At 41.5% G+C, this 27,799-nt stretch overlaps 1 protein-coding gene and 1 long non-coding RNA gene across 5 annotated transcripts in view; one reads left to right on the top strand and one right to left on the bottom strand.

Annotated features, from left to right (window-relative positions):
• rxraa (retinoid X receptor, alpha a) overlaps positions 1–26,511 on the bottom strand; it is a 117,235-nt gene extending 90,724 nt beyond the window's left edge. For both annotated transcript variants that reach the window (XM_084383281.1, XM_084383282.1), the window contains exon 1: positions 26,432–26,511. In XM_084383281.1, coding sequence (XP_084239407.1) covers positions 26,432–26,459 — 28 coding nt within the window. In that variant the 5' untranslated portion in view covers positions 26,460–26,511. The remainder of the gene's footprint in view (positions 1–26,431) is intronic.
• On the top strand, positions 25,700–27,248 carry LOC311275085. 3 transcript variants are annotated; one of them, XR_014624817.1, is made up of 3 exons: positions 25,700–25,809; positions 26,267–26,367; positions 26,473–27,248. It is a non-coding gene; the product is annotated as an uncharacterized lncRNA (long non-coding RNA). The 3 variants fall into 3 exon arrangements; XR_014624818.1 differs by lacking the exon at positions 25,700–25,809 and having other exon boundaries at positions 25,939–26,361; XR_014624819.1 differs by lacking the exon at positions 25,700–25,809 and having other exon boundaries at positions 25,939–26,367.
• The last annotated feature ends 551 nt before the right edge of the window (positions 27,249–27,799 follow it).

Genomic DNA, 27,799 nt, shown 5'->3' with positions numbered 1-27,799 from the left:
TCAAGTTGGACTTTTCCAAAATCAGGGGGTAAACTAAGCAGACAGCAGCTCCCCCACAGAAAGAACCCAACGCTGCAAGCCATCCACCAGAGTAATGTTCCCACGGGACAGAGTAATGCTGAAGTATGGTGTTCAAGCACTTGGAATTTCACCTAAAGCTTGAAGACGGAGCTGAAAAAAGTAACAAATTAGTTTGACCCTGAACACGATCTCTGCATCTCAGGAAAAGAAAAGCAATCCTTTGCCATTTTGCAATGTAAAGCAAATGCACAGATCTATGAATCACAGGAAACTGGTCATTTTCAGACAAATCAAATGGCCAAAAATGACTCATCAAACATTCAGTTAGATTGTGAATGTGCTTGAAAAACTATGGATTTGAGAGGCATGGACTTGTCTTCTTCCTGTTGGCATCATAAATCATTTTCAGTGAAGGGCTTTACTTTCCAAGCCTTGAAGTAAATGATGAAAGTGCGGCAGACACTTGGACGTGTATGTGCAGGTTCAAGATCTGCTGTCATGAGTGGTAAGGCTGGTACGTGTCTTGTCATTAAATCATCTCTATCACGCTGCATCAATATGTCTCAGGCCATATACTTTAGCAGGACCTTGATTACAGAAATGTTTGATCTCGCTCCTCACTTCTAGGCAGCAGGGATCTCATTGGCTTTAATAACTGTATGATCCAATCTTCGTGGGACGAGCTCAAATGTTCCCCCCAACGGCAGCCAATCAGCATTATCCTTACGGCCATCATGGGGCATCAGAGCAGTGTAAACACGCTGGGGGTTTCCTCATTAAAGATAGGCTGCTAATGAAATCGCATCCAGCATTTACAACCTCGTGCTAATGAAGGCGAGCCTTTGAGATGGTCCGCTAATGAAAGAAGGCTTTTTTTTACTGCTATAAGGCTAATAAAAGAAAGGCTTAATGACAAGGTTCTAATGAAACAAAGGTGTGTAAATTTGCCATTGTAACAAAACTCACTGATAAGGGCGCAGCTGAAGTATTTTCATGAACGGACAATTCTCATTTATCACAGATACATCAGTGAAAGTGCTTCCAGACTTTACAAGACACCACAAACTCCAGTCTTTTGAAAGAAATACATTCAAGCATTTACGAGAGTTTAAGGGATTGCAGCCGAGCTGTCTTAAAGTGTAGCCATTGTTCCTGTTCCGTGTTGCCAAGGTGATCAAGCCCAAGGTCAAAGTTCATTGGGCCCTTAATGCATCTCCCAGGTGCAATAAAAAGAAAAGCCTTTCCCACGTGGGACTCCAGGGGATAAGGTCCTGGTAGAGCATGCAAAAAGATGGTCCAGCAGAGGAGCCATCAATCGCTGGTGTTACCCTCGTGAATGCCATTCACCTTCAGCAGTATTCTACAGTGTGCCTTGAAATCCACGTGAGGAAAAGAAAACCATGTTCTACATCGCTTGCCCTCCTCTCACCTGTCCACTTAAGAATGCTTTTCAAGTGTTTGCCCACATGTCCTTGAGATATCTATTTCATTGGATTTTCTTTTTTCATAACAAGCATGTTAAATAGCAATTTAATAGGAGAAAAGACTTCACTGTGAATAAAGAGTGAATCATGAAATTACTGTTGAGTAAATATAATATGTTTCTAGACGCAGAGCCTCCATAATCACACTATGTCCTTGCTTTATGCGACACTATGTGCTGAGAATACGATAGTAATAATTTATTCCCCACTAAAAACATTTTTCACAAGCCTTCAATTTACTGTTTCCAGTTACTTTTACTGTTTTTCTATTTTGTATTAGTGGGTTGAATATTTTGAGTATCGGTCATACAAAACACAAAATACAGCCCTCACCTTAAGTTCTGGGAACCTGTAATGGACATTTTTCTCTATTTTCTAACATTTGAAATACTAATAGAGCTGCAACATTTCATGGATTATTGGATCAGTTGATTAAAAGTAAATAAGATTTTTTCAAAATTTTCAGAATTGACTGCTTTTCTTAGTCATTCACCCAAAAATCTTGGTATTTTGGTATGTTGGTTGGACAAAAAAAATGTGACACCTTCACTTTGTGCTCTGGGAAATTGTGATGAGCATTTTTTTTTTTTACATTTTGTAGACTACACAATTAATTGTGAAAATAATCGTCCGATTAGGATAAAGAAAATAATAGTTTTTAAGACTGTGTTGTTAAGTTGTAAGACTAAACTGTCACTTGCAGAATTAGAGAGGTTAGTCAATAATGAAGATAATTGTTAGTTGCAGGCCTAATCACCACTATGTCAACGTTTTTGACAATGCTGTTTGTGTTTCATGCTGTTTACCTATAAATGAAAGGCACCAAGTACGACACTTAATGATCCTCTGATGTTTGCTTTTCCCTAAAGAGAGCTAATACCATGCAGCACCGTCTCATTACACCCGCAATTAGCACTCTGACAAAGCCCATGTGCCGAAACAACCTTCCCTTCACTTCGATGCGCTCTCTGTGAGGAGCTAAAACACACTTCAGGACCCATCAGCTGATAATCAAACACTCCTCATCTGAGCGCTGCTTCCCTCTCTGATCCCGACTATCAGCATGGAAAGCATCCAACCTGTTCCTGTGCATATCTGCTCCATCAGCAAACTGTCTTGCCTACCCCCAGATGATATCCATTTTGAAGAAAAAGAAAACCATTTAAACATGCCTCTAAGCTATTATTTATCTCAACCAGAACAAAGCCTGAGCAGATCTATCACAACAACAAAGCAAACGTCATAAAGATAACTGGAGGCAATCCTGGATACTGATCGTACTATTATACTTGACAGAAAAAATAACTTTGACGTGTTTTACACACATGTAAATCCTTTGGTTGTCGTTTCTACATGTTTCTCTGCCGTCTTTCAGTTTCAGACACAACAATTCCACCCTAAATTAGACTTCATTACTGAGACCTTGAGGGTTCCTAAACAGCCGAACCAGACACAGGACAGGCCAATGGGAGAAGGTGAACAGAATCCAAGGACATGAAGTGATCCTGAACAAGGATGAACAAGGGCTTTAGCTTTGAAGGAATTCCAGCCTTCTGTAATATATTTTTTATTTGGTATAATGTGTCAAACCAGCAGGAAGCCCCTGGTATCAAGGTACTGTATAAGTGGCTTCTACATAAAGAAACTGAAGCTACACACTCTTTAGAGCCTTAATTTGCTCTGCCTTGGATGAATTAGGGCACCATCAGCCACCTGAGGGCTTCTTTTAGTCCTAATGGAAGGTTAGACAAAATCTCCAGAAACAGATACCCATGAAGACCTTGACTGGAAGACATAATTCTTAGGTTCAGCCACAACAAACAAAAGCACTCACGGCAAAACTTCCTCTCGCAAAATGACGAGGAGTTTGATGTTATGAGTAGTCCTCGCTTAGCTGGAAAACAAAAGTGACTAAAATCTGCAACTTGCATTTGTTTCTCGAGTCAGTGAGTCACAAAACCAACCGCTGTTGAGGTCTGGACCGGCAATAAAAACTTAACTGGACAGCTTTATTGAATGACTTATTAAGCCACTGTGTTTTGCGAGACCTAAACTGAGGCGCTTTTGAAATGAACAAGAGCACCTTTCTGTAACTGCTCCTTCAAAAAAACTGAAAAACACATGCCGTCTGAAATTGAGTCTGCACTTTCACACAGTCTCCGGATAATGAAAGTGGCAGTTGCCCTGGTGTGGCATTTGAAGCTGCAAGGCATCTGTAGAAAAGGTAGAACTGACAAAGATGACCTTTGTAAAACTGTAACTTTGGGACTGGTATTATTGAGCAGCACATGTCTGTCTACAAACCACAGGCTTTAACTTTGGGCAGTTCTCAAAATTCTTTATTTAAACTTCTGAGAAACACTGATAGAACAATCCTTCACCTAATACCTTAAACTTAAAATAACAATTCGATTCCATTCATTTAAATACGGATTAAATACTAAAATAAAATGGTAAATTCTAGTGATTTAATCTGGGGTTTCCTTTTCTTTTCTTTTCTTTTATTTACTTTAAGCAAGTTTCTAAAAAGAGAAACAAAACTGCACCTCAACACTTCTTTGTCCCTATTTGATACAGCCTTATATAGCAAGAAATTAAACGTGTGCTTCTCCGTCTAAAAAAAATATATCAACAGTCATTATAAACAGCACTGCTGCTCCACTGCCCTTGTTGAAACCGGGGTTATGACTGCTCTCACAAAGCCAGACATAATTCTATCCGTGTGTGAAGAGAACACACGTCTGGAGAGACAACGAGTAGAAAGTGTGGTTGTGGTTGTGGCAAAATCTGCCGCTGACAACGCTCCGCCCACAGGCTTCCTTCCAATTCGATTTCTTTTGTGAATAACCAAACCCACCACCTCCTCAAGTTGCTGGATTGGTTGGTGTAGAATTTTTTAATCTTGGTTTAATACCTTTATGCCAAAACCAAACTTCCAGGCGTACATTACACCTGCATTCATAACGGCTGTTCAGTTATGAAAAAAGTATTCTGGGATTGTGCTGTATAACAGTTGGATGTGTTTTGGCTGAGGCTCCATTTCTCCCAGTTTCTCAGGTTCACCGTTCCCACAGAGTATAACCTTCTCTCAAAGCATTGTATAAAACATTACAAAGTGCTGGGGTTAAGCTTAGATGACACCAAAGCAGCGCTTCCTGATAATTTATAATAGCCATTTGTCTCACTTGCTGTGACGTGATGAAGCCAAAGGCAGGCAATTGGTGAGCAGCCACAGACAGACAGGGGGCGGGGTGGGGGAGAAACTAAAAGAGTGTGGTAAATGAGGTTAAAGGGGAAGAAAAGAAGGGGCCGGTTCAAAGAGTGCTTGAGCACGTCAGAATCTTTCTCCGGGGCAAATAGGGGAACAAGGGCCTCACTGCCGCCCAGCAGCCACAGCAGCTCCTTGGGCAAACGAATCTAATCAAATTTGCGTGATTGGACACAGAATAAGCTGCAGGGGTTAAAAGAGGCTCCTTTCACCCCGGAGAGGACACAAGGAAGCATTTGAAAATCTACTAACCCTGATCTTTACAGTATAGCTGTTCACATGACGGACTATCTGCCCACCCCAACAGCCCTTGGCACATCGCACACTGGCTCTTTTCTCAGCTGTGAAATATCACCACCAGAAATGCGGAGATAAAACTTTATTATGTGCTTCCTCTAATGGATCACGGGTGGAATTTCTCACAATATTTTGCAGGATTCACCCTGGATTACACTGCTTCAATCTAGCGTCAAAACTGATATTCTTAGCTTTTATTAATAGATGCAATTGGACACAGATCTGGCCTGAGTTCACAGCCTCGATTTTCCTTGATCATAGCTGACATTTTGGAGTGATCAAAGAGAATCACCTCCAGCAACTGATGTTAAAATAAAAGCTTGGCTTCACAGTATGGACATGAATATTCTGTGAGAGAAAATCTAACACATCAACAGCAGTCCAGAGGTCCTCCGAGGCAGAAAGTGAGGTGTGGTACAGCGTAGCGACCTGTGCCCCACTCACTGCCTGCCTGAGTCCTGGTGGAAGGTCCCAGAGCACGTTTCCTGTTAGCCTGCTAAATTGACTCCAACACACCCACGCTCCCATCTCTACAGGAGCACGGAGTCTCAAATTAACCTCCTCCTATTGCATCAGCCTAGTACATCTTGAATCCGCGTACTGAGGATGTAAACATGTACAAACAACCAAGGACACAACAGGAGGAAGGACTTGTGCTGCCACCCACGTCCTCTGTTCTCTTCTGAACAATTTGTTCTATAACTCTGACCCAGATTCACCAATCAAGGTCGACGCATGCTAAAGTTAGGGCTTGCATTAGCATTTGCTTATTCTGCCACTGTTGCCGTATGGTCTTGCTCACTCAAGCCAGCTTAACAAATGTACCATCGCCCAAATTACACTCAACTACGCTGAAAAACCTAGTCTCTCTGTGGCTTGGAAGAGACTTCTGGAAGAATTACACAGATATTATACATACTTTTCTACACAACACTAAGTGTTTGGGAGAAAATGTACGATAAATAGCATTTTTATTTTTCTGAAAATTGGGAAAAATGCCAATCAAATACACCAAACCCAAAGATTATTGTAATTAATAGTGATCTAATCAGAGAGACACAGCAAAAACTCACATAAATTTCATTATTTTTTTTTAAATAAACTTAATGATCTTTGGGTAATTATGTACAACCCCAGAAATGGAAAAACAGCTGCTTTTTAAAAACCTGATTAAAGGAAAGCCACAGAGACAATTCATGGGAAACAGTGTGTTTGAGCCTGTTATGTGAAACATATTATTAATATGAAGTGGTACATAATTCAAAACCTGAAAAAAAAACATCTGGAGCCGCAGCTGCTCTGCATGGGTGTGCACTCGAAACCAGAACAGCCATAAAAACACTGAAATTCATAATACAGCTGAATAAGAATTACACAAGACAGACCGCTTGTAGGACAGTTTTAAAAACTGGGATTAAGTGCACTGTTTGGCTAAAATGCCTCTTTAGGTTGGAGGCATTAAATATGAATGGGGGATTTTAAAACCATAAATGTTGATTCCAGCCTGTTGACTGTAAAGCTCCATTAGGGAGTTGACTCCAGAAGGGAAAAATATTGAAATAATCGCGTCCAGGATTTCAAATCTACAATAAATTGGTTGTAAAGTGCACACCTCCGATTCAGTATCGCCATGTGACATTGAGCCAGGCTGGAGTGGGAAACACTTGGACAGGAAAACGGTGCTTACAGAGCAAGTTTTGGAATGAAGAGTACTGGCCTGGATAATGAATGGAGACCACAGGGCTCTCTCACTGAGTAAACCTTCAAGTATCAGCATGTCAAGTCCCATATTAATGACATGGCTTAGGACTGCTGTACCTTGATAATGAGCTGGTTTTCATACTTTCACTTGACTCTTGAAAATAAATACACCTCGATTTGGCATCTAAGCTCCAAGCAAGCTATTTGTCAAAGAAAATTCAGCCAGGCATGACAGTGCTTCTATTGGTGCCAGTTTACATAAGACTACCCATATGAAGGTCTTGTATATGGTTCATAATTAGGTTATTTATTGGGTTGTAAACATTTTATAAAAAATAATAAACAATTCTAAACTAAATATACATATTTTTCATAAATCAATATGGGCTCAAGTTCCAGTCCCAGCTTACAGCTTGTTTATCTTACTAATGACTTACTAACATTTATAACTGGCAAAAAGTAGCCTAAAGTGCATCAAAATTAATTTCTAGGTGCATGCTATTTATATAGCACATTTTTAACTAATTATGCTTTTAAAAAGTGGTGGGGACAAAAGTGGTAATTTAAAAAAAAGCAGGGGACATTGACACCTATGAAGCCAAGTCACTAATAAGTGGTGGGGCTTGACAGTAGAGAAAAATATGCACTCACAATTTGGCAAGCAACACGTCACTGTCGCCCTTTCATCTAATGTGTTACAACAGCTTCATAAAGATTTATAAAGTGTTAAAAACCTCATTAACGTATTACTAAATTAAATAAGTGAATTATAAACCACTTATACATTTGTTTTTTTTTCTGTTTTTCCATGGATTGTATTTATTTGGCCAGTATTGTTAGAGGAGTAGAGAAATTCAGTTAAGACTGTTAGGTAAATTTCCATCCATAATTATGTTGTTTTAAAAAATAAAGATTAACTTGTTTTTTTCCCCCCGAAACTTAACAACTGAGTTAGTTCAAGAAAAGCAAAGGCTTAATTGATCCAAAGGTCTTTAGCAAAGGCTTGAGAAGGTCCAAGCCTCAGCTCTGGCTAAGGACCTCAACTTGCTCTTTGGCTCTTTGTGCATGTTATGTAAAAATTATAAAATAAGGCAAGGAGCCGGACCTTGCTGAGCCTTTAAAGTCAGCAGTAAAATAATGACTCTTAAATGGGCCGATCCTGCAAAAAGGTTCATGATAAAAGACTTTCATTAAATTTTATGAGTCTTCCCAAGAAAAATCATTCTTGTATAATCATTTTTCACCCCTAGAATGCCATTCAAGGAGGAATAATACTTAATGCAGCAGTGCAGCCACAAGCTGCAGGTATCAAACCTTGCATGTAGTGCTACTGTATGTATTTCATGGTGTGTTTGGGATCTGGTGCCACTGTTCTGTATCCTGGATTTTAGAAAAGAAGAAAATAAGAAGTGGCATTTTTCTCTGGCATTTGTTCTGAAATAGCAACTGGACACTGAACAAAATCAAAGGGTTCTTCTTCACAAAGCCTTGACATTTAAAGCTTTAACCAGGCTACATTATTATTTTGTATTTGCACAAAGATATTTGCCTGTAAACCACTTGTTATGCAGAGAGTAGCATGTATGGATACATAAAATATGCAAAACTGCTGACGTGTGTACACTGCTCAGTGGGAGAGTGGGACAGCTGAGGCTGACTTTGGCTTGTTTTGGGTTACAGTATTATTCCAAAGCCTGAGTGATCTCTTGTGCTCTTCAGGAATGGATACATGCCACGCATTCCTAGAGGCGACCAAATCGTTATGCTTCAGACTGGGCCAAGCAGGCTGCAGCTGCTATGACGGACGTCCTTCTAGCTATTTACCTATCTACTTTACCATATATCCTGTGCTCATATCCAGATGCCATGTTTTGCAAAGGATTTTACATGTTCATTCCCTCTTTTTTCTCTTTATAAGCATATGTGACAAAAATATCTTGTTGGAGATAATTTGCCTGGCTCTTCTAATCTTTCTGCAGGGCATGTCAAACTGAAGGTGGCTGTAGCAAGTGGCACACACGCAAAGGTATGGAAGTACTCCTTAATGTAAACATACATAATAAATGTTTACCCTGCGGACTGGTTGGACTGGAGGATTTTTGACTCCCTTTTGAGTCACTTAAAGAATATTCCTTCAAATAGCCAGGAAAATAATCAGGTATTGAAAAAGATGTTGACTTGACATTGACTTGACGTTGATATCAGTCTCCATTCAGTGACAGCTCTTCAGATTAGAGAAAAATCAGTCCAAGGCCCACATGTCACAGTGAGATGTGCAACACTTAGCTGAATAACATGTTATCTTCATATCCAATATTTTTGCATTGTATTTACTACATCAAGTCACAACAAGATTCACGACAAGAACACCACAACAAAAACTGTACTGGTACGAAAACAATCTAATCATTGTAATTGAAAGTCCATCTCTAATTCCATTACTTTATTATAAGCAGGGCTCAACAGTTATAGTTGCAGGTTGCCGCTGGTAATAATTTTGACAAATTGGCAACCAATTCTTGGCCTTTGGTTGCCATCAGGGACAGCCACTTTTAATGTATAAAACATAAGGACAGCCAAGGGCAAAATGTGCACCCCAAAATAAATAAATTGGTAATTGCTAAACAACATAATGAGGTAGGGTCAGCAAATAATTCAAATTCTGTGAAGCGTCAGATAAATCACAGATTACAAAGATTTTTTTTTTGTTACTGTAAATCTTAATTACTCAAAATAAAATGTGACTAAAAGTGGCAACAATTTTTGGATTTTTAGCAACAGCAACCACATTTAAAAGTTGGTGTTGAGTGGAGCTGCACCGATTGCAATTTTCATGGCTGATTCCGATCGTCTTTCTTTCGAATATATCTGACAGTATACACCAACATTTTTGTATGCTTTTTATATTCATAATGAAACACTGACAATTAAATAATTCATAAAATTATTTTCTCCAAAACTGCACCAGGTCACAGGACCTTCTCTCACTCAAACAGATCTCAAAATAAACTACTTGGATTCACACAGCGTAAACTGATATATCTGGGACTCTTACTGTGAAAGGTAACATGAAGAAATTTCTCTGTATGCGCTGCAGATGACATGTGAGCAGAATAAAAATAAAAATAAAAGCCAGTCATGCTGAAAACCAGCCGAATCTGGTCCCTGGCTGATCAATCAGTGCATCTCCAGTTCTGAGCCATGTACAGTATAAGATTCTTATTATTGACTATGACAAGGTTGGATTGAAATCGCAGGAAAAAACATGTACAGTTTACACCAACACATGAATAAACACACTGAAAAAGGATGTATGTGCTCACATGTCAAGGTTGCTGTCAGGAGCCTGAACAAAACCATGAAGAGAGAAAACCTGACGAGATAAATCTCTGAGATGCCTCGATTCGCTGCTTAATGAAAACAGAAATAAACAGTGCTTGCAAAAGTAAAATCTGACCTGCTCAGTATTCATCAGTTGACATTTCAGTTATGCAGAAATGATTTGGCATAACTGTCTCGTGGGTAAAAATCTCAAGGAAGTCAAGGATGACGGGATGACTCATGACTAAAGTAATTCTGCTGTCACACCTGCAGTCATTCTGTGAGTGAGTGCATTTGATATCTTCATTTTTTAAACTGGTTTGTATTCAGTGCACCAACAAGGGCAAAGTTATTGGCCACATAGTTACAAATATTAACACATCAGGAGCACTATGACAAATCCTTGGATCAGTTGTAAAAAGGGAACAAAAATAAAGCCAGCATGGGGGCTAACAATAGGGAGAAGAATAGAGAGGGAAAGAAGAGAGGAAAAGGAGAGTGAAAGAGGAATAGAGGAAGAACAGAGAAATGCTTAATACAGTAGAGACTGTGGGAGAAAGACAGAGTGAGAAAGAGAATGAAAGAGAGAAACGGGCAGAGGGAGGCAGACAAAACTAGGTCAAGTCACATGACTGGGATCGACTGCAGGCAGGATTAAATATCCTACAGCATGTGGTCATTTACACAACAAATGTAGTTTTCATTTTATAAATTATTTCTCTTCCACGGGGGATGAGGCTCGGCACAGTGAGTGTGATGCTGCACTGTGTTCTGGTAGGGAAGCGAGACTTTTTAGTGAGCACAAAAACAGAGCATTAAAGACTTGAGCGAGCCCTTCCCTCTGAGACAGGAAACAAAGCGAGAGCCTGAGATAGCATGAAAATGATCATAACAGGAGGGAACGCCGGTTCCAGTATGTGATAGCTCCATTGTGACGGGCTAATGGGTAAATCATGCACTGTCCATTATCTTGAGTAAAAGCAAAGGAAAGGGGAAATGTTCAAAAACAAGGATGTCACATAGTTCAACTTCTGACAGTGTGCCGAGATATCTGGACAAGACGGCTGCATAACTATATTTTCTCATACGGATATCACCACACGTGAAATGCACACATAATATAGTAAATAAATACACGTTTAATGCAATGAGCTGAAGTCACTGCAGAGGTCTTCTTCAGATGTGCTAAATAGCCTTCAAAAACTTCACGTTCTTCTTTCATTTAAAGCTCCACATGCTCCTGGGATAGCGGGTCCGGAGTTGCAACATTATTCCGTAGCACTTTTGATGACGTGAGAGAACAAATAAACTGATTATTCTATGGATAATTTTCCAGATTAATCGATGAGTTGTTTAGTCTATTAAATCTCAGAAATTTGTGAAAAACTCAATCAGTGTTTCCTAAAGCCCAAGATGAAATCCAATGTCTTGTTTTGTCTACAACCCACAGATATTCAGGTTCGTGTCATAGAGGAGTAAGGAATTTTAGGAAGCTGGAATCAAAGAAATTTGCCTCACTTTGAAACTCACTGTAAAACTACTCAAACAGATTAAGATTTTGAAAATAGTTAGTGATGAATTAAATAGTTGACAACTAATAAATTAATCAATTAACTGTTGCAGCTCTAGTCTGATCTTTAGCTAAATGCAAGAGGACTCCACTACATCAGTGGTCAAAATTAAAATTTTATAGTAAAAAAAGTCAGTAGTCAGTTTAGTATTAAAAAAAATTCTTTAGTTTAAATAGCTGAGGCTGTTGATGGTAAAAACTGACTGGTTTAATGTCAGTGCACTCAAAGCCTGACTGGGTGGAATATTAAATGAATGACTGAGAAGCACATACAGTATAATCCAGTGTGACATGTCACGAGATGCAGGAAGAAAAAATAATGCCACTGGTACCCCATTAGCCCCACTCCCCTACCACCCAGTCTGCGCTATTGAAAAAGGAAACTTTATCTGCCAATCAAGCAGAGGACTAAAGGCTAAACTGGTCATAAGCTCAGTCAATCCCCCAAAGGCCAGTCTGTGGAATATCAATCATTCATTCACATCTGTGGTCAGCTGAGAGTGGGAGATGGACATGGGTGATTGTGAGAGAGAGCTGTGCACTGGACTGAAATCTGTCACTTGCTATTCATAATTTCACTAAGTGAACCCAAGTGAACCAATCAATGTGATGCAATGACACAGACGTCCCAGACCAACACGTGGCTCTTCTCTCCAATCAGTTTGACCCCGGGGCTTTCAGGGTCACGGGGCCCAGTACAGAGCATTTAGACCACTGTGTGTTAGAGTGCAGATCAACCAGGCAGCTGCCGCAGGGAAGATCAGAGCCACAGAGTTGGACAGCACTGAGGAAATGATGCACAGATGACCTTATATGACATGGTGCTTGTGCTTACATGACTGGACTGATGACAACTGCATGTGGTTATGTCAAAGCATCATCAATGCCTGATCAGTTTCTAAAAAGCTGTAATTTTAACAAATATCTTTATACAGAAACAAACTCTCTTTGTTTTCATTTGTAGAATAAACAGAATAAATAAATGACCAGAATAAACAAACTGAACTTAAAAGGACAACACAATTTCATACTGTTTTACTTTGTTTACATTTGGCGGACCCTGCCACCTTTCTAGCTTCAAACAGTGTGTACAGTCTCCTAAATATGAGATTTATGACCATTTTCTTCCCTCAAATGTAAACAATCACTTGACTTTATTTGAGGCATTTTATGAGGGAAAATTAGACATTATTTGGTTAAACTTAAGAGGTTTATTTGAAGTTTTACTGTGTAGAACGAAAGTGAGCGCATAAGCCTTCGGGTGCATTCCAAATCAAATGACTAGAGCAATGAGAATCAGCTTTATTTGGATACGGTCCGGGTCAAGGGGTGAGGCACTTTCTGAGGGCTTGCAGTGCACTCCTGCGACTGAAATGTCATCGATGACATCACTGCACGTCTACCTGCAGACGCCGCAAGATGCGATGAGCCAGCGAAGCATAAGGCTGCTCCAAAAATACTAAATCTGCCTTCCAGGGTAAAAACTCTTATCTCAAATAACAATTACTGACCAAGAGAGACAGACCGTCAGATCGGTTTAGGGCCGAGCAATGGTGCGCCTTCTCAAAAAGTAGGGTCCAAAACAGCAAAGTTAATTTGGATCAAGGGACGGGCAAGTGGACGAGCCAGAGCAAGGTCATTCTGCAGGGCCGCACAGAGATGTCTGCATACACAACAACCTACAGGCAAAGGGAATCATCTTCCCAGTGCAGTCCAGTGGATATGTTGTGTGTGTTGCATTGGCCTCTGGCTCTCAGATTCACATTTTAAAGGAAACAAGACCCTCACTGTCATCATGTGATGTTAGGACAAAGCCTGGCAGTGAGATTCCACTTTCTAAGAATGCTAACATTAATAATACTGCATGTATTTGTATCAAACTGTGCCCATGTCCATCCATACAGAACTGAACTAATTAATTGATTAGTTGACGGACAGAAAATTAATCATCTATTTTTATTATCAAATAATGCTTAACGTTTTCATCCGTGTCCGTTTGTCTGCTACTTTGTTAGTTGGTTGGTTTGTCAGCATGAATAGACGAAATGACCTTGAATGAATATACTAAACAGATTTCCATGAAACTTGGATTGAGGATAGGTCTCTGCCCAGAATAGACCCAATCAACTTTTTGGTGCAGATTCGGATAGAGATGTTTTTTTGCCTCTGGAAAAAAACATATCATGCCCATTTTCTTCGAAAACAATTAACCAATTAATAGAAAAAATTGACAGCCTCAGAAACTGATTATGAAAATAATCACATCAGTTGCAGCCTTAATTTCCACTTTAATTATCTTTTGCTGTGTTTTAGCCAAGAGATCAACAACAACACAACAATACACAACAAGGAGAGGATACTCACTATGATATATGCACAGAATAACTTAGAAATACTGAGAGACATGGGCGTGTAGCAACCGACTCAAGTGTTACAGTTTCCTGTTTTGTTCTTTTAAAAAAAGTTGTTTTTTTTTAAAAAGGAGCAGATTTGGTTTACACTGTTTTTCAACAGGAATTTGGTTTCATTCCTACACAGTAAGAAATACCAGCTAATTGAAAGAGAAAATGTGGAGATTATGCAAGTAAAGTACTAATGGTACACCAGATCATAAAAAATTAATAGTTAGACTTTTGTGTTTCTGCTGCAAACAACTGACGGATGGATTTTTCCATTATAATTATCTGAATATTGTATTAAATATTATGTAAATATTTTTATGTGAATAAAATAAAGAAATAACTACCCTTTTTTTACATGCCAGCACCTAAAGAATCTGCACAAATAACAGCACAGATCATCATACAGATAAACAGACTAACATTGCTCTGCATATACACAATCTGACACACACACACACACACACACACACACACACACACACACACACACACACACACACACGAACACACACACACACACACAGTGGACTGTATCATCAACATCAGCATTCCTAGAAAGGAGTGCAACTTGTCAGTTCAGCCAGGCAGAAAGATGTAGGCCAACTGCAGAGCAACATGGGGAAAAAATCAGCTCAGTGTATTCGTAGAAAGAGAGCTGATTGACCAACTGAAACATGTTTGCTTCCTCGCTCAGTAACCACATAATGAAGGAAACCAGACTATAAACTTGTGAATGGTAGTATTTTTGCTTGATAAATAATTCAAATGTTCAATCGATTTTCAGTTAATTTCCTCATCAATTCACTTCTGAAAACACTGTGTTCTTCCTCCCTGTTTCACTCGTTCAATGTCATCTATACCCTTCTCAGTATGTCCTCCCCCCTCCTCCTATCTCTCTCGACCCATCCTCCTTCCCTTCTCTCACTTTCTCCCTCTGATCACTGCCCTACTCCTGCCTGTGCGTGCTGTAGCTCTCAGGGGGGCCCCAGCATCAGTGAGCCCATCAGAGTGAGACCGTGATGCATCTCTTTTGATCAGCGCAGTCGCCATATTAGCATGTACCTCTGCGCTCTCCCCTCCGCTCTGAGTAAGCTACCTGCCTGTCAGCACCGCCGACCCACGAGGAGCCTCGCCCAGGTAAGACAGAAGGCGCTCGCAGCTCGTCTGAATCTTAATCGCTAATGAACGCTCTGCTGATGAGAGGGGAGCTTGTGATCTCACCGCAGAGACGGACAGAAAGCCACGCCGTGTATCTCTTATGTACTGTAAGGGCAAATCGACTGAAGGTGTTGATTCAATATTGAGGCTTTCTTGTCCCTCCTGGGATTTGAAGGCTCAAAGGGAGGCTCATGAACACACTCTTTCAATGACAACAAACTAATACATCAATAAAGCCACATTTGTTTTTGAAATAACACAAAGGCAGCCAGTTTGTGCGGTGGCTCTGTCATGCTATACCAGAAAGGTCTGGTAAAAATAAAACAAAGAGGTTATTTTTCATGCTAGGACTTAAAGTTTACCGTCTGTAGAAAGTAGAGGCATTCTTTTACTTTCTTCTTTTTTTGCTGTTTTTACGAGGGGCTGTGTTTGGCCCAGGACTGGCCGAGGTCTGGGTCCACAGCCGGGTGCCCTCTCACTTCTGTGCCACTTAATTAGTCCGGCCCTAGCACAAAGGGGAGTTGGTCACATGGGCCCAATTTGGCCCGCTATAAAGTCTGCAAGGGCTCAACGTGCATTACTACGGGAGTATTTACGTGCCTGCTGCACCAAGGTAAGAGACTTTGAAGATGCAGAAAACAGGACGTAGAAGAAGAAGTGAAAAGACGGGGGGAAGAAAATATCACTGAAATGAAAGGAGGGGACCCTTAAATTCCAGGGAATTTTTCCAGATGTTGCACAAATATTCTGCTGAGGCAATCCAGATGTGCTCACTCTGTTTATTCCCTCCTTCGGCTCGCTGTTCCAACGACTTCTCTTTCTTCTCTTTTACCCCCTTTCTCTTTCTACAAGCCCTCTACCCTTCCCTCCTTCAAGCAGCCCACATCAGTGTTCCCTGATAGTGCCTTTTAAGTGAGGGCTTTAATAGCCCCCAGGGCACCTTAGCATCCACTAGGATCCTGTAATAAACATCCACTCTCATTCTCTACAGCACATCTGTGTGTGTGAGAGAGAGTGTGTGTGTGTGTGTGTGTGTGTGTGTGTGTGTTGGCGAGAGGGAGATTAGGTGCCTTGTTTTATCGCTCTTTGGATCAATTAACAATTAACTCTGTTACTAACAATAGCAGCACTGACGCGACGAGAGGGGGAAAAAAAGCCACGCGTTGAGTGAAGCAAGACCTAAATAACAACATCATGCTTCCTGCTTCCTCTTGCGAACCTCCACACTGATCCAGTTTTGTTTTCCCCTCATTTATGTCTCCCTTCTCCTCACCTCCATCCAAACGCTGTCATGTCTGCTGAGGCTGCTCCTCTCCCACAGAGCGTGACCCAGCCACAACCCCTGACCTTCCTCTCCCAGACAGCACACTGATTCTCAGCTGCTCAACTCCACGCTGCTTCAGAAACAACACTTCATGAATCAGAGTGTCAGGGACTCCACCCAGCTACCACCACTACCGGTTGAGAACATACATGTAGTAGCATCAGCCATCATCATCACGCACATGGCACATAAAAGTGTACATGTGCAGGCTTGTACAGGCTCACACATGTGCATGCCCAAGCAGACACACATGCTTTTTCTGATACCTTAATACATCCAAATGTGCTTACTTGTACTCAAATGATTTGTCAGTAAATCATTCAACGGATTAGCAGACTAACAATCAACAGTTTTTGGTAACAGGAAAATCGTTTATTTCATTTATCAAGCAAAAATGCTCACACTCTGGTTCAAGCTTCTCAAATGTTTCTCCAATTCCCTGTTTTGTGTGTAGGATGAAGCAACCCAATCGTCAAAATAACATTTGGTTAGGGTGAACCCACTCAATATAATAGGCTAATTTTAAGGCAACAAAAACACAATGATTCATAGTTTCATTCTCATAATTAAGACTATTATATTCCATTTATGCCCCTAAATCCTGCACACTGGACCTTTAATCAATAATGAAAGTAACTGTTAGCTGCAGCCCTAATGTAAGTCTACACACACAAACACACACACATACACACATATACATAAATCTACACAGCTGCAAACAGTCCTGCCAATAACGGTCCTGTTCCGCCAACAACTCAACGCTCAGATCTGTCCTGTTTAATCTGCAGCCGTCTCCTGTTTCCCCATTCTGGGCTGCAACAGAAGAAAGCATCCTAAAATGTGACACTTGAACTTGTCAGAGCCGTTTGTGCAGGCTACTGTCAGCACTTTGGTATGTAGAACACTGATGACAAAGACATGGCCAGCGCCTGCCTGTCTCTGTCTGTCAAGCAAACCTGGTTGCTCAACTTTCTTCTCTGTATTAGCACAAACAGCAGATACATAGCAGGCAGGGTCACGTCTGCGCTGGATTTCTAAATTCATTATGTTTGGGAGTGCAGTGATACAAAGCCATGTACATAATCCATTTACATGACTCAGAGAACATTTTCCATGGTGGCACGATGTGAAGGTTTTCTCAGTCTAATAAACAGGTTACCAAATTCTATAGCAAAATTTGAGAGTATTCAACTCAGTCACCACTTAATTAGCTTTCTGTATTCAGTCTTACTCTCAGTGACTAAGAAGTGATACAAAAACATACCCTGCATTCTGGTGTTACCAAGGTCAAAATGGCCTTACATTGGTTCCATTTATTATGTGTTTAATTGTTGTCTTACACTATGTTGCCTCATTGTTCTGTATTATAAGGCTCTTCTGTTTAATTTTACTGCAAACCCTGTCTGCAAAGCAAATTTCCCTTTTGGGCCAATAAAATGTTGTAACTCGAATAGATTGAATGTTGTGGGCAGAGGAAGGGAGGGACCGGCCATTTAAGCGCCCTCAACTAAACGTCACTCAATGTCAAGCAGCAAGAGTTGAAACTGTTTTATTTGAATTGTTTACATTGCTCTTCGAGGTGGAATGACAAGTACAGCGTGTTCGTCTGTCAATATTAAGAGTGAGGTTCCGTAATGCCAGTGTTGTTTTTCCAGATAGACAGCCCCTCCTCCTCCATCCTTAACACCCTTCCACCTTCCTGCCGTTGAGAACATTCCTGAAACCAGACGGCCAAAGCAAGGTGTCTAACCATAGGTGACAAAGCCCTCCAGACTTCTGTGAAGACCGTCTGTATGTGTGCGTGTGCACGTGCACACAGGTGAATGTGTGCGTTTGTGTGTGTGTGTGTGTTAAGGCCACAGTCTGGGCAGATGTATGAACATGCTAGACCTGCAGGCGTAAACAAAGAGTTAATCACTCTTTTCTCGACTGCAGGCGGAGGAAAAACCCACAGAGGAACCCTGTTATCTCACATATCATCGTTTCTTTCTCGTCTTTCTCATGCATAGTAATTTGTGAAAATAACATGAACGTTACAACCCGTGAAGCAGGTTCTGATTTATGTTTTGTATCCAGTTCTCAGATGACCTGTGTCAATACTTGTGTGTCTGCTAACGGCCCTCGGTATCCTTCAACTCATCAGTTATCCAGACTGTTTGGTAGCTCCTGTAATGGATCTTCTGTTTATCATAATTGCAGTCGCAGCCTCTAATCTTACAGACCAGAATCCTTTCGTTTAAGTGTGACAAGGACATGCAAGTCGGAGAAAACTTTCCAATGCAATATATCTCAAGATTTTTCTCTTTTAGGATCTGGAAATACTTGTTTATACAGTTCAAACTATCCTCAATCCCTGTGAGACCGACTCCGAGGTTGGGAAAAGGGGAAGAACCTCAAAAATCAAGCGAGGCAAGAACTCAGGGAGGGCTTTAAAGCTGTGCAAACAGCTGCCCAAAATATTGGGACTTTGTTTGGTCTCCAATTCTTCTGTGACAATTACTTGCAAATGTTTCAAAAGAATATTCATTGAGGGGAATTCTGTTGGCAATGTCTTCGGGCATTTTCGGTGGTATTTCTGGGGAACCTTGCAGATTGTCATTGCAACTTTGGCAATATCTGCTGTCTGCCGTTTCGACACACACCTGGGTTCGCTCACCGGAGCAGCTCTTTCAGTGCTGATAAGCTATTACTGGTGACGTGTAACCAATCAGATTTTGCTTTGGACAGGAGGTCGCATACTGATTTGGAGTTCGATTACCATGGCAACTGTAGAAGCTTCAAAGCTTTTGGTCAGCCCTACTGAACACAAAAGTCACTATAGAAACAGGAACATGATAACAGGTAGCAAGTGTATGAGTGTTATTATGAGAAATGTGATTTTTCTGCAGTTATGATTAAAGGCTAGCGCATTCATCAATAGCACAGCTAATGGGGACATTCATTATTGAATGAATATCGACTGATTGCTTCTAGCCAAACAAAGAGTACCCGTTATTACATTGAGTATTACATTTGTCAGGTAAACACAAACACTCTTCATGACATAACTGGCATGTTAGCCTACTTGTTCTCAACAAGTGAGAGTAGCAATGGCAGGTTGCTGCGCAGCAACATACTGTCAAATGGAAGGGCAGTACTCACAAGTATTTCCAAGTGCGTTAATTGGCCCTTGTAGGGAAACGCATTTTATTTATTTTTTTAAATTTTGCCTTACATTTTTAATTAAATCCTAGTAAAGGCATTTCACAAAGCATCTTAGCCAGAACTCCTGAGGTGAGGAACTGTTTAAAGAAGGGGAAGTGGAGCTAAGGAGCTTCTTAAGCAGAGGAGAAAATAGCTGCAGGAAGTCGATGAAGGAGAAAGTTTTACAAAACATGAAGAGGAGCTACAGAATCACAGTTGTGCCTGCACTACTCATTCAATGAATCAACACTATAATGACGTTAATGATATTGTACAACTTCAGATAACAGGTTCTTCTGGCCAATACTTGGATTATTATCACATCTGCAGCTCACCTTGAAAGTTGTCGCGTATAAAAACACAACCTTAGAAAACTGAGTCATTGGCTATTATAAGCTGCTTGTGTTTTGTGCCCACAGGCCACTGTACTTATTCTGTCAAAATCTAATCTAAACTACGTCTGTTCCCAAATAAGTTATTTTTCTAGGTATGAAAGCCTTTCCGTGTGTTCAAAGTGAGCGCAGGTCTTTCTTTCGAAAGAAGAAATGACTGGATATCAACTCTGAGTCGGGATAGGTCTCAATTTTGGCAGCATGAGGCGGGCTCATTGGGGTCAAATCTCATTTTCATGCCAGTACAAACCTCCACCTGACTGAGGAAAGAAAAATGAGGGATATCGTTAGTTTTGGGTGTACTTGGCAAATTGCTATGTTTTTGAAATCTTTTTTCTTCTACAAATATGAAAACAGTCGAGACTGACTTAACATTCACAATGATGATAATTCTATTAATTACACAGAGTGCAATCCACAGCATGAGTAGATACACTCTCTGTCTAGCTCTCTCCAAACTGCTTTCTTTTTGATAAAGTGCTCATGTAACAGTGGTATTAATGGAAAAGTTCACTCATATCTACTCATCGACATTGATTAGACCTTTTTTTAAGCCAACATATTCACTGTAGCTGCAATTTTGGGTGAACTTTTCCTTTAATTTGATGATTTTTGCCAATTCATCTGATATGCAGTCAAGATATGCATTTGTTGGCCTGCGGGTGTAAATGCCCATAACCTTCACCCTCTGCTCTCAGAAATGCTGCCCCCTGCTTACAACCAAACACCCACCCACCCACTCGCACACAGTCACACATGCACACACAGAACATAACCAAGGTGTTTTGCATGCGGTGGGATTTCCGTGGCCCTGTGCCCAGCAGTGCGTGGAAGCCCCACCCCCCCGGCATCTGGCAAGGTGACAGACAAACATAACGGCGGCGGCTGGTGGTAATGGTGGTGGTGAGGAGGGAGGGAGGAAGGCGTGAGGCACACTGGGACACCTCCTCTCGCTCCCTGTGACCTCAGAAAAGGAACTGTAGTGGAGCCGTGAGAGACACAGTCTTAATTACCCCGCTCTGTTTCTGCTGCAGCGGCGAGTGTTTACATGTACATACGCACAGAAACACGCTTTGTGTTTTGACTCTGTGTGTGTGTGTGTGTGTGTGTGTGAAAAAGACAGGGTGAGTGCGGCGTATACACCTGAACATACAGTATTAGAAAAACAAGCTCACAGTTGGAGTCCACAATCTTATTCTTTTCTTTCTCTGAGGAGTGCGCAGACATCAAACGCATCATCCCAGCTTTTGATCATGTTACACACTGATGATATCGCAACCACTGTAACAGATACACGTTATTACAGCACCTACAGTAGAGCAATGAGCCACTGAGGTTTAATCTCACTTTGTGACCTAACGTCTGGATGCTGAAAATAAAATTCTTATTCACCCCTGCTGCATTGTTCTACACGGCTAATTTAAAGTGAAATAAATCAACAGTTTTTTCATCTTCGGTTCTCATTGGGGCCAATTATAATTAATGTGGGAAAAAAAATGTGGGCACAAGGAAATATAATGACATGAAGGAGCATAACATATCTAGGATTCACTCGATTCGTCATGCCTCTCCAGCGAATACCCATCAAAGCTTATGTGCTCATAACTTAATTACAAAACACATCAGAACCGCCAAACAGCCGAGATATTTTCAAGCATTACCCCGATCATAGAAGAAGAGTCGACAGTTGTTTATTATTATTGAAAACATGCCAACTTGAGGATTGCGGAGGAGTGGAAAGGGTAGTTAGACTCTGACAGTTACTGTATTTTTTTTTTTTATCTCATGGCAGGGTTTAATAGCACGACTACAACATGCTGGTTTCCTTCTTTCCTCTTCTTTCTTAGTCATAACGTTTCTTTCTGTCTCGGTTTCTCTCATCTTCCTCGGCCTCTCACTACATCCTTTGCAACGCTGAACACTGGCATAGCTCTGGCTTGAGTAGGGCAAACCGACCTTCCTCTCAATGCGAATTATGAGTGTGATCTGGTCAATTCCCCACAGAGACTACGTTTCCACTTCAAAAGAGTGGCTGTACGCACCCTGAATACCGCCGGCCTGCAGCAGAGCCATTCAGACACTCAGGAGGAACTGCAATAAACCCTAATGGTGCTCCAACACAACCAAGCTTCTGCAAATGCAAACTGTAAGTGTAAATTACAGCAGGTTATCATTTAAAGGCATCTAACAAGCAAAGATGTCAATCAGTGTGTGGTTCTGGCTTTTAAAAAGTGAGGGTTTCCTGCTTTTCTGTGTTTCTATTGAGAACTGGGTTTCGAATATATCAAGTATACTGAAGACGTCACCTACAGGAACTTGTGAAGGCCACTTTTCACTATTTTATGAACCACAATTAGACTAATCCTTCACAAAAACCACAAACTTAGAGGATAAGGACATGGAGATAGAAAGATAGATTGCATCGCATAAAGAAAGAAGAAAGGAACAACTACAAGCTACTGTCTTAAACACTTTAAACAACAGATTGAACGCCAAAGGCAAATTCCTGAAATGATCGAGCGCACGAGGAGCAAAGGTCAAGGCTTGAGGTGCAAAGTTCAGTAGCGGCCGTTATCAATAAAGACCTCCTGCGAGCGAGGAGCTCCTCACACAAATAATTAACGAGCCTGTGAGTCATTCTGCGATTCGTGCATCAAGAAGCCTCCCAGCACTTTCTGATTCGTACTATGTTTGGAACATAAACAAGTGTGGGCTGCAGAGGAGAGAGCATGACAGGCTAAAATATGCACCATTTCATCTAAGGCCAACTCTTAATGCTCTATACCGATCAGCAGCGATATTCCATACGGAAAAAAGGGAATACTGGTCTACACTGCATGGCAGTTGTGCTGTAATTATAAAAAACAAACTCTTGCTGTGTTCATAATTGGAACGTAAATCTTTTCTCTTCTACTTTCAGTTTGGTTTGTATGTTGGCAGGGGTGAAGGGTGGGAAAGTGGAGGGTGGGCACATAGGAGGCGAGCAAGTTTTCTTTGATTTGCTTGAGTTAAAGGCCTCGTGGGTGAGCTCGGGAGAGGGAAAAAAGGAGAAAGGAGAGGGAGAGAGAGAGCTGTCACTTTAAGCCATTAAGTCTCGCTATAAAACTCCTCCAATAAAAATGACAGCTGCAGCCCCCTTTTCTCAAAAGGGGAGCAAAAGCATCACATCAGGAACACAAAACTGGACGGCCATAAAAGACAAACTTGGCCAAATGCTTTTGGCGGTGTAATTCCACCAGTCCACTCCCACCACACACACACACACACACACACACACACAGACACACACACACCCCTCCCGGCAGACACATACCCTCTCCCTGTATTACCTTTGTTCCTGATTTACAGCCAGAAAAGGAATGTCAGTCTCTCTCTCCCCACACGCACACCAGCGTGAATCTCACTTTGTCATCAAAGACCATGAACTTCATTGATTTTGGAAGTGAGTGTCTGTGAGTGTGTGTGCCGGGGGTCCCTTATGTTCGAATTAAAGAAAAACAACACACCCGTCTTTTGCAGGTAGTAAAACAGGAGTGAGCAATCACTTTTTGATAGTGTTAAATCAATTGTGGTCTGTCAAAAGAGGAAGTTTTGTTTCATACAGCTTTAATGCTCATCTCAATTCAGCAAATTCCTATTAAGATTAAGTGATTGGGTGTGAACAATTCTCATTATTTGAAAGGGGCTATGTCGGACTTCTGTCTTGTGTAAGAAGCTGGTCATTTGTTTATGTTAGCGGACTTTGTCTCTAAAACTTTAGCTACTGTTGCTCTCCTCTAGCGGAGCGGATAGAGGCACTGAAACGAGGCACTCGAGGGCCTGCATTAAGTCACATCCTTTGGACGGCTGCGGAAAATCATACCTGAGTCTGTCACAAAAAAAAACAAAAACAGTCCAGCGGCATTTAATCACTCAAACAAATCATTCACAGGCATGATAGGCAACCGAAACACTACGTTACAATCGTCATTTAATTGCCAAAATTTGTCGCTGAGGGCTTTAAATGTGAACATATTGCGCCACACAATCTCCCCTCAGACCCCAGATTTGGATGCAGAAAACTCAATAAAACCAGACATGTGCAACTACATTGAAGGGAAACTACTTAGCCGCTGACATATTTGCCACAAAACAATCAACCAAACAGAAAATCAATACCTACAGATCACTTAACTTACAGGAAAAGGCTTTTCACCTCAGTCACTGTTAAAAACTCTCCTTTGCTTTCACAGCCACGTTGTTTAAATCACTGACAGACTGTCATGATCAGCCTCATACTGCTCTGACAAAAAAGGACACATTCTCCTCTCAATGTCATCCCTTCAGTCTTCCCAGCTTAATGTCAGATATGGAGGGAGGCTGCTTGATGGTGGTGGGATCAGGCAGCACATCAGCATACAGTGCTGTGAAAATGGTGCCAAAGGGGCGATGTCGTCATCACAGCCAACAACCGATCTATAATTGTGAAATGCACTGGCTGTCATTTCAAACAGTTGCATGTCAGAATTTCTAATGCGGCTCGACAGATAATTACACTGAGTAAGCGGCTAATCGATACGTTCAAGGACTTCGCAGATAGCGCCGTCCTTGAAGTGGCCAATTAACAATCGGCGCTCAAGTGGACCTTTGATGGAGCAAGTTTAAATATAAATGGTGATTTCAGCACCGACAGATTAGGACTATAGGCGATGAAAAAGATGCTGATACAGCACTAAGAAAAGATTAGATCCAATCCTACTGGATAAAGTGTCCCTCCTCATTTAAACAACGGAGTGCTGAGCCTTACAGCAACCACAGAGGCTGCCTGTACGCTGTCAAGTGTCTGTAAGGGCTGCTCTGGTGCACATTCAGGCAGACTGAAACTTGAATCACTTTCAGCGCGGACACACAATACGGTGCACCTGTAATAACAGCCTGTCAGTGTGTAACACTGGCAGTTTAGAGTATTTTCGGGAAGCCACATAAAGGGCGTTGTGGTGACAGTGTCAGCGAGCAGGGGCCCGTAACAGAAGGAAGCTGCCCGGCCCGGCGTCTCAGAAGTCCCCCTGAATCTCCTCGGTGCATCCAGGCAGCTGGTGATACGTGTCGAGGTGTAACGTGACGCCCTCATGAAAGAGCAGCAGACACAATAAGAGAGGGGCTCGCCTACAGGTCGGAGCTGTATCTCTGCTGCAGGGGACAAGGGTCCGCTCTGTTCACTTTGACCAAACTTACAGTAGCCTGGAGCATTAATAATTTACAGTGCGGTGTGCTTTAGTGTGTGAACTTGTGTGTTTAAACTGGGAATTCAAAGAATCAGTAAAGATTGATGGCTGGGATTCACAAACTAAATTATTTTTGAACTTCAAACATGTCCTGTGTTACTATTTAAATGCTGAAAGTTGCCACTCTTCCTGCACAAAAACACACACAGTGCCGGATTCAGCACCTTCTCCTAAGTGATCCTAGTTCATACCTCAGAAATGTCATACAGAGACCCTTGGCGCAGTGATCCCCACACCTGTGTCACCTGTAGCCGATGTGAAGCTCGCACTTAACACCACATGAGCACAGTTTTGAGACGCAGACCTTGCCGGCAAAAGGCTTGAGAGGAGTGTCAAGTTTAAAGCAGACGATTTGTCTGCTGCTCGGGCTCGTCTTCGAGCCAAAAGCTACAAATTCAAAGTCAAACGGAAGCCCAATTTAGCCGTGAGTTAAACCCGAGTCACGTGAAGAACAACACAAAAGCTCAACTTATTAGCAGACAACACACGGGCTAGCTTAAAAAAACACACGGCACATGCTGGAAAAAAAAGAAAAAAGACGCTGCTCGTTCCAGTTCAAATAACTTTAACTGTTTAATAAATATATTTAACTTTTTTAGTCATATTTGTTCACTCGCGTTGCAAAGTATAACCTTCACCTCGGTTTAGCACTTTTTCTTACGACGTGCGTTAAAATAAAGTTTTAAGCTAGGTGTTTATCGTTAGCTAACGTTTAACAGTCAGGTATGAGCGCGGCTTTATCTCTCAAGCGAGATGTCACTCCGTATCAGAGCGAGATGTCATCAGCTCAGACAGCAGCGTCAGATACGAAACATGCAGGAGGTATATGTGGTTTTGTTTTTTTTAGTAGAAAATATGAGTAAATGTTCTATAAATTAAAGAAGACAGCGTCCGGAGCTCCTAACGTGTTGATGCATCTGTCAGAAGAAGAGAAAAAGAAAAGCAGCGACAGGACACGTTTCGCACCAACCTGCCGGTGAAAGTCCGTTGAAAACCCTCACATTTTTTAACACTGCGAGGCTTTGTCATCAAACAAACAAACTTACCCAATGACAAGAACGGTTTGGTTTCCATGTCTGTCTGGTAGGTTAGCTCATGCCCGCTGAGACGACCGCGTTCGGGGAGTTTTTCCACAGGCTCGAGCGGACCGGACCAGACCAGGTCGCCGCCGCCGCTGCTGCTGCTGCTGCTGCTGCTGCTGCTTCTTCTTCTTCTCCTCCTGCCGCCGCTGGGGTCCTCTTCAAGTGGACGGGACTCGGCTCGAAGCGGTAAAAAAAAAGTGACAGGTCGATGTGTGATAGTCTCGGAAGATAACCTAATGTTTCTGCCTCTGTTTGCTCACTCAGCTGCTGCGCTCACACTCCTCTCCTCTCCCTCTCGTGCTCGCCGTACAACAACTCCAACTACTGGATCTGCACTGCAAAAGGGACCTGTGCAGGGGGTACTCCCACCAACGTAGGCCGAGCTGCAGCGACGCCGCAGACAGAAGCGAAGAAAAGAAAGAAAGAAAGAAAGAAAGAAAGGAACGGGAGCCCTTATCGTGAACTTTTTTAAATTAACAGCACAGTGGGAAAGAAAAACAAGCACTGCGTTTCATCGCAGATATGAAGAAGAGTGCAGATTTCCTCCAGGTAGAGGTTTTTTCCAAATCACGCGGAGCCCCTTTCAGCTGAGGAGCAGCTACTTCTTCTTTTCACTGCTTATCTGCTGTTATTGTAACCTGGTCACATCTGTTGAACCAGGGCTGTTGGCTCAGTAGATGGATGTTTCAACTGCATCTGCAATTAGCCTATCTCTCTCTCTCCCTCTCCCTCTAGAAGCTGCAACAACACAAATAAGATAAAATAAACACTTTGTCTGAGAGCATTTTATCGGTCTGTGTCTAGAAGAATGGACTGGTGAGCCATTAAAGGTGCACTATGTCTACATATTATATACATGGGTTATGTTTTTTACATAACTGAATAAACAAGCTGTTCTCAGAGGAAAATAAGGTCCCCAGAACACTGGTTGAAGTTAGAAAGGTGGCGGGGTCCGCCACATATGAATAAAGTAAAGCATGAAATTGTGTTGTCCTTTCAGGTCACTTTGTTTATTCAGTCATGAAAACAAGGAGAGTTTGTTTATTTAGGCAAACAAAAATCAGTCAATGGAGATCCTTAATTTCTTCCCCAAAACTACGTAGCGCACCTTTAAACTATTTAAAACTTTCAAGGTCAAAATGCCACTTTATATAGCCTATGCTATTTACTTCACTGACTACTGAGCATTCTGTACATTAAGATTCAGATTTAGTCAAACTTTATCCATCACAAAGCAGTAACAGTCTGTCTCTGTCGTGCCACTGTGCTCTTTTCTAAAGCAACAGGCTTGATTTTTAAAAAATCATTAAAGGATAAGTTCACCCAAAAATG

This window comes from Pagrus pagrus (assembly GCF_965226575.1).
Source record: "Pagrus pagrus genome assembly, chromosome: 19".
Classification (NCBI taxonomy): Eukaryota; Metazoa; Chordata; class Actinopteri; order Spariformes; family Sparidae; genus Pagrus; species Pagrus pagrus.
This window is presented reverse-complemented; position numbering and strand designations above follow the sequence as displayed.